Consider the following 7896-nt stretch of genomic DNA (forward strand, 5'->3'; position numbering starts at 1 on the left):
GAGATTGAGGCAAACACTGCTAATTCCTCATCCCCTTTCAATTATCTCTCTAAATGGCGCTGCTAGGGAGGCAGGTGGTGGGCTGCAGAGTGAAATGACTGCGTCCCAAATGGCACCCTATTCCCTATATAGTTCACTACTTTTGACCAGGACTCTATGGGAACCCTGTGGGCCCTTGTCAAAAGTAGTGCAGAAAACAGGGAATAGGGTGCCACTTGGGATGCATCCAGTGTTTAGTGAATGAATTGAATGTTGATGGGATTATGAGCTGTGCTGTTTAAGGGACCAGGGTTTAAGCCGAGTAATGCTGCTGCTTGTTGTTGGGAGATATGTTGTAATGAGTCTTAGGACACCTGCTAGTGACAAGACTCTGCAGTCATTACTGAGTCCTCATTACCCTGGCTCTGTCTTTCTATGGTAGTCTGAAAGGACCAAAGTGCCAGGCAAAAGGAAATCTGATATATTGTTGTTTTTTTGTTTACCCAAACCTGGAAAAAAAGAGAATGTGGAACCACTTAGAAGCTCGGTGTGGAACCATTATGGAACTCCATGTAGAACTTTGAAACTTCTAGAACCCCTATAGAACCCCTACGGAACTGTTACAGAGACATTATAGAACCCTTTATGGAACTTTGGAACCTCTGTAGAACCATTGTAAAACTGTGGAACTCTTGTGGAACCATGATGGAACCCGCAATGGAACAGTGGAATTTCTGTGGAACGACTTGTAGAATTGTGGAACCCCTGTAGTTCCATTGTGGAACTGTAGAAAAAAAACAATACCCCGTGTCATGCTACTACTACTACTACATAATGTCTCCCCCATAACTTCCACTACTATCCTCCTCATCCCCTGTCAGAGTCTGCTGTTGTAACACCCTAGGATAAGTTAAAGAATGAGAAGACAGATGATGTCATAAAAGAGACCAGGAAGTACACATGGGAGCCAACAGTTGTAGTTGTGTCATTCAGGTCCATTCACTGTCTGGGAGTTCTTGAGAATTATGACATCACTGTCTTCTCCTTCTGTATGCCATCCTCTAGGTTACACCTCTTCCTCATCTCTCACAGCTTCTGCTGGGCCGACACCCCCTTCCAGTAGTCGAGGATATCATGGAGGTCCTCGTCTTTCGCAAACTGAACCTTCTTCCTCAAGGCGTGGCCTGCAGCGATATACGTCGCCTCTTCGCGAGGGTCGCGAGGGCCTTTCTTGTGTGGCCGGAACCTCTCCCAGATTCGAAGGGTGTTTTCCGAGGAATATTCGGGGCTGGAGGAGTAGCCGGAGTAGTTGTGGTGCCGGGAAGGGGAAAGCTGGGAGTAGGCGGCAGGGTCCCTTTTGGTACGTCCCAGGGGTTTGAGAAAGGAGGCCTTCTGGGATGGGGAGGGAGAGGGGGAGTCGTTGGCTCCCTCATAGTAGAGGGCGGGGAAGGAGTGCCTGTGCTCAGAACAGTGGTAGTCTGGATGTACCTCCAGATGATGATGCTGCTGCTGCTTTCCCGGGCCTCCCCCTCCTCTTCCTCCCCCTCCGCAACCCACCCCACCTCCATTGACATTCACCCCACCTTCATTAACCCCTCCTCCCATTCCGTTCCCACCACCACAACCCATCCCGTTTCCATCACCACCACTACCACAACCACTACCATTTCCACCCACAAGAGGGAGCCTCTCCATGGTTTCCCCACACCCAACAGGGCTCCCCTTCTCTGGGTATGGAGGGCAGGAGTTGGGCCCCGGGCTGCGGGGCTCCGGGACATCCAGACTGAAGACCCTGGTGCTCTTCATGGATCCTCCAGCCAAGGACACGCTACATCGGTTCTTCCCAGCACCCATGACCACCACACCTGTATCGCTCAGCTGCCTCTGTAAGGGTCGTACGGCGTTCGCCGGTGGTGGGTCCCTGTAGGGTGGCGAGAGAAACCCCCCTCCGCTGATTCCGGGACGCTCCGAGAGGGGCATGACGAGGGGAACGGGGGTCATCGCGGGAGGGGCATGGATTTTGGGAGAGGAGGCGAGCATCTGGCAGGTGTCAGCGAGGCCTTGGGAGAGGGGGATGAGGTTCCGAGCGAGGGAGTTGATACAAGCAGGTGGAGGAGAAGTAGGGTTGTCGCCAGATGTTGTCGTGGCAACAAGGGAGTCGAGCTTGAGCGCGTCGATACAGTTGTTGATAATCTGGTTGACTTTGTCGACCTCCATGGCGATCGTCGAGATCTCCGACGCAGATCCGTGCCCGTCGTCATCCGAATCATTCCCAACGTCCATTCCGTCTTCACTGCAACCGTTGATGCCTCGCATATCCACCAGTATCGCCTCTCCCCCTCCTCCTCCTCCCCCTGCCAGTAATAATCCTCCCCCGTCTCCCGATAATCCTGCCCCAGTCCTCACGTCCATATAATTCCCTTTATTGGTTGCCATGGCTTCACCGAACGCTGTGGCCATCTTCTCCACTTGGGGGAGCGTCGAGAGGCGGGAGGAGGTGGTGTTGGCCGAACCGTGGAGCATGCCGGAGCTGGAGGAGGTGGAGGGGGGAAGTTTATTACCCCCACCACCCCCTCCTCCGTGGAGGTGACCTCCGTGGTGCCCCTGGTTCTGGGCCTGTTCCTGGAGATGCTGCATGGCTGCCGGGTCGTTAGCTGCCTGTGCTGCAGCCTCCGGTCCATACCTGGAAATAAAATACAAGGATAAAATCCATAAGAATCAAATATTTTTACATCTCAGGTAAAATAGCTGTATGCAATTCAGGTGCATCGAATCAAACTTTAATTAATTAAAGTGCATTTAAATCACAAACACACTTTATTGTATCAACAATAAAATGGAATGAGAGAGAATAATAAAAAACGACAAGGCTATAAAAGAGATGAGTAAAAAATGTCAAATAACATAGAATAAAGAGCTGGGGTTTCAACAACCTAAATAATACATTATCCCTCATACCGCATCTCCAAGATGGTCTTCTTCACGCTGATCGCCTTCTCCTTCTCCTCCTGCATCCGACGCTTCCTCAGGCAGTAGTAGACGAGCCCGAGCACGATCACCATCCCCAGCAGACACCCCAGGATCGTTATGATGTAATGCGTCATGGTTGACGGGTTGGCGTGGTGGTCGTCAGGGCCAGCCTCTCGCGTGGCGAAGAAGATGCACGTGTGGTTGTTGCGCTGGTTTTTACTTATAGACACTACGCAGTAGGTGTAGTTGGTGTGAGGTTTGAGGTCCACCAACGTCACCTTCTCCTTCTTCTCTTTGAGGTTCTGGATGTCCGAGACGAAGCTCTGGTTGTATTGAACCAGGACGTACATCTTGCTGTATGGTTTAGGGATCTGGACCAACAGCTTGGCTGCAGACAGAGTGACCCATTGGAGTTTGATGCTGGGGTTGAAGTTGGGGTCGGCCGTGGACGACGCTGTCGGCTGATGATACGGTCCGGCCCGGCCGTCCATCTCCGGGCCCATCCCGGAGCCCTCCCAGTCGGTGCCGGGTTGAGACGTGATCCCGGGTATGATCATGCCGTCGCGACAGATGGTGGCGAGCATGGTGCGAGCGCTGCGCCCGTGCCCGGCCACGGGGCTCAGGAGCGGGTAGAGAAACAGCTCGCCGGGGGTCTCGCACTGCAGCCTGTCGTATGTATGTGTCACGTTATTAAATGCCTCCAACCAAGTAAGAAAACTATACAGATCACATCCACAATGGAAAGGATTTCCTGCCAGCTCACAGACCATTAACCGGTTTAGCACGGTGAACGTTGACGGATCGATCCGGGCCAGCTTATTGGACGAGAGGTCGATGCTGCTGAGGCTGGAGCTGGACTCCTCGAATGCTTTGTTGTCAATGACCTCGATGAGGTTGTGCTGGAGGAAGAGGCACTGCAAGCGGCCCAGGCCCCGCATCATCCCCTCTGTCAGGTTGGTCAGCTTGTTGTAACCCAACTGGAGGACCTGGGATGAGAGGAGACCACAATGGAGAAACAGTAAGACTTTGGCATCTCAAATGACAGCATATTCCCTATGAAAAGACTGCTTCTGGAATTAGTGCACTGCATGGAGAAAAGGTGGAGGACGTAGGATTAGAAGGGACCACAATGGCAATACAGTAAGTACTTGGGCTCTCCTCCATCTTAGTAAGTACAAATAGCAACATCCCTGTGTGCCATGGACTCTGGATCTAATGAAAATGGCTTCCATGTACTTGGGCTGTTAAATGAAGCTGGAGAAGGGTTTCATCTTGGGGAAGTGTTCCAGTAACCAGTCCGATGAAGGGAGCACAAGGGAAATACAGTAAATCTTTGGCTTTCTCAAATCACTTACATAACACACTGGTCAGACTATTGATCTATAACATGGAGAAGAGTGGATTGTTTGAGATTTTCCTTTTGACTTATTGTGTTTACCCTAAATGGTTTTGTATTCATGTAAAACCTTAACACGCATTAAAGTAAGTAAAGTAAAATCAGTCAATCGAATCCATCAATAAACCAGTCGACCAATCAAGCCAACAACCAAACAATCAACCAATCAAACAGCCACTCCTCCCTGACAGGTGGGTTTGCCTGATCAGTGAAATCCCCATCCTCTATGTAAGACAGGGATGGGGAAACTCCAGTCCTCAGGGGCCGGAGTGGCTTCACACTTTTTCCCATCTCTAGCGAACACAGCTGATTATACTGATTGCATTCTAAACGGATTAACTGACTATTTGGGTCAGGTACAGTGCCTTCGGAAAGTACTCAGACCCTTTGACTTTTTCAACATTTGGTTACATTACAACTTTATTCTAAAATTGATCAAATTAAATCCTCAGCCTTCTACACAAAATACCCCATAATGACAAGGCAAAAATAGATTTTTTGAAATTTTGCAAATGTCTTAAAAATGAAAACAGAAGTACCTTATTTACATAAGTATTCAGACCCTTTTCTATGAGACTCGAAATTGAGCTCAGGTGCATCCTGTTTCAAGTGATCATCCTTGAGATGTTTCTACAACTTTTAGTCCACCTGTGGTAATTCAATTGATTGGACATGCTTTGGATAGGCACACACCTGTCTATATAAGGTCACCAAGTTGACCATGCATGTCAGAGCAAAGACCAAGCCATGAGGTCGACGGAATTGTCTGTAGAAATCCGAGAGAGGATTGTGTCGAGGCACAGATCTGGGGAAAGGTACCAACAAAATGTCTGCAGCATTGAAGGTCCCCAAGAACACAGTGGCCTCCACCATTCTTAAATGAAAGAAGTGCATTTAGAACAACTAAGAGCTCCAAAGTTCCTCTGTGGAGATGGAAAAACCTTCCAGAAGGACAATCATCTCTGCAGGAGTGGCCAGACAGAAGCCACTCCTCAGTATAAAGTAAATGACAGCCCGCTTGGAGTTTGCCTACGGTGGAACGTCATCCCTACGGTAGAACGTCATCCCTAAGCATGGTGGTGGCAGCATCATGCTGTGGGGATGTTTTTCAGCAGCAGGGACTGGGACGACCGAGGAAAAGACTAACGGAGCAAAGTACAGAGAGATCCTTGATGAAAACCTGCTCCAGAGAGCTCAGGACTTCAGACTGGGGCGAAGGTTCACCTTCCAACAGGACAACGACCCTAAGCACACAGCCAAGACAACGCAGGAGTGGCTTCAGGACAAGTCTCTGAATGTCCTTGAGTGGTCCAGCCAGTGCCCAGACTTGAACCCGATCGAACATCTCTGGAGAAACCTGAAAATAGCTGTGCAGTGACTCTGCCCATCCAACCTGACAGAGCTTGAGAGGATCTGCAGAGAAGAATGGGAGAAACTCCCCAAATACAGGTGTGCCAAGCTTATAGCATCATACCCAAGAAGACTCTGAATACTTATGTAAATTTGACATTTTTTTATTTTTATAAATTAGCATACATTTCTAAAAACCTATTTTTGCTTTGTCATTATGGGGTATTGTGTGTAAATGGATGAGGCAAAAAAATAATTTAATCAAGTTGAGAATAAGGCTGTAACGTTAAAAAAAGTGGAAATAGTCAAAGAGTCTGAATGCTTTCCAAAGTTACTGTATGTGAACTGGGGCTGGGCAAAAGGGTGACACCAATCAGGCCCCAGAGGAGTTGCCCATCCATGAAGTAAGAGATCTCATTGTCATCCAACCAACTAACCAATCAACCAACCAACCAAACAATCAAACCAATGACCTGTAGGTTGGCCTGATGGGTGAAAGCCATGTCCTCTATGTGAAAGATCTCTTTATCAACCAACCAACCAACGAATCAAACAAATAACCAATCAAATCCCTTCATCTCAACACATCAACCAACCAATCAAATCCCTTACCTGTAGGTTGGCCTGATGGGTAAAGGCCCCGTCCTCTATGTAAGAGATCTCATTCTTGGTGAGGTTGAGGTCTGTCAGGTTGGTGAAGCGATACATGGAGTGGAATAGCACTGCTTTCAGCTTGTTCTCATTCAGCCTCAGGTCATGGACCTGTTGTGTTGACAGAACGAGAACTTGTTTAATATCAAACGGCTTGGCATTCACGAGCTAGCATAAGAAAACATTTAGTGTTAGCTTTGCATTTCTGTTGAAAGTTGGGTTGAAAGAGGACCACAATGGAAATAAGTTATAAACGTTTATAAATGCATTGTATCCACGCGGTTGAAGTGTGTTTTTCAAATGGTCAAATAAATCAAATCAAATCTAATTGAAAAGAACTAGACTTTTTTTCATCAAACAGCTCAACAAGTAGTACAGCAAGACAGTGAGCTATTATAGCAAGACAGTGAGCTATTATAACAAAACAGTGAGCTATTATAGCAAAACAGTGAGCTATTATAGCAAAACAGTGAGCTATTATAACAAAACAGTGAGCTATTATAGCAAAACAGTGAGCTATTATAGCAAAACAGTGTGCTATTATAGCAAAACAGTGAGCTATTATAACAAAACAGTGAGCTATTATAGCAAAACAGTGAGCTATTATAACAAAACAGTGAGCTATTATAACAAAACAGTGAGCTATTATAGCAAAACAGTGAGCTATTATAGCAAAACAGTGAGCTATTATAACAAAACAGTGAGCTATTATAGCAAAACAGTGAGCTATTATAACAAAACAGTGAGCTATTATAGCAAAACAGTGAGCTATTATAACAAAACAGTGAGCTATTATAACAAAACAGTGAGCTATTATAACAAAACAGTGAGCTATTATAGCAAAACAGTGAGCTATTATAACAAAACAGTGAGCTATTATAGCAAAACAGTGAGCTATTATAACAAAACAGTGAGCTATTATAACTAAACAGTGAGCTGACATATTATATTTTAAAATTACTGCTAGGGGTAGGCTGTATAGCATAATATATACAAACTATAATATAGAACATAACAGTACCGTATTGTTGATGTGCTGGGGGATGGTCTCGTACGGGGGCTGGTTCTGACTGCAGATGGCCAGCCACACGTAGCCTTTATCCCCCTCGATCAGCCAGCAGTCCCCCCGGACGGACACAGGGAGGTGGAGGAGAAGAAGTAATGGGGGGAGAAGGTAGACGAAGATGGATGGTGAGAGGGATAGGGAGAGCGGGATGGAGGGGAGGTGGAGAAACCTGTTGGCCATGGTTAGGGAGGAAGGGAGGATAGGAGGGGTTATCTTATTAAGAAAACAAGAGAAAGGGGAGAATATTAGGAAAGGAAGCAGGTAAGTTTGAAATCAGGTTGGGCGACAGGTAAGGAAGGGGTGTGGCCAGAGCAGGAAGTAGAGACAGGAAGTCGTAGGTCACATTTTAAGTGTTCCGCGTCGGAGGGATACAATGACGGTAGCCCCAGCAACAACTCATGGCCCCTAATGACCGCTTCCCTCAGCGACAGAGATGGAGGAAAACTCCCTTTCAGTTTGGCAGAGAACCTGTGAGAGAGAGAGA

The 7896-nt window shown here is 47.3% G+C and overlaps 1 protein-coding gene across 1 annotated transcript; it reads right to left on the minus strand.

The window, feature by feature from the left end:
• Positions 1-1065: 1065 nt before the first annotated feature.
• On the minus strand, positions 1066-7592 carry LOC139423759 (protein phosphatase 1 regulatory subunit 29-like). Its single transcript, XM_071175388.1, has 4 exons — positions 7368-7592; positions 6308-6457; positions 2938-3935; positions 1066-2662 (listed from the first exon to the last, which is right to left on the minus strand). The coding sequence occupies exons 1-4, from the start codon at positions 7590-7592 to the stop codon at positions 1066-1068; spliced, it is 2970 nt and encodes a 989-aa protein (XP_071031489.1).
• Positions 7593-7896: the final 304 nt, after the last annotated feature.

The sequence above is a fragment of the Oncorhynchus clarkii genome, chromosome 13 (assembly GCF_045791955.1).
Source record: "Oncorhynchus clarkii lewisi isolate Uvic-CL-2024 chromosome 13, UVic_Ocla_1.0, whole genome shotgun sequence".
NCBI lineage: Eukaryota > Metazoa > Chordata > Actinopteri > Salmoniformes > Salmonidae > Oncorhynchus > Oncorhynchus clarkii.

Excerpts from the sequence above, each read along its gene's own strand:
- LOC139423759 (XM_071175388.1), bottom strand. The coding sequence starts at position 7,592 with ATGGCCAACAGGTTTCTCCACCTCCCCTCCATCCCGCTCTCCCTATCC. Across the intron at positions 6,458-7,367 it reads CCCAGCACATCAACAATACG|GTCCATGACCTGAGGCTGAA; the intron begins GTACTGTTATGT and ends TCAACACAACAG. Across the intron at positions 2,663-2,937 it reads AAGACCATCTTGGAGATGCG|GTATGGACCGGAGGCTGCAG; the intron begins GTATGAGGGATA and ends TTTTATTTCCAG.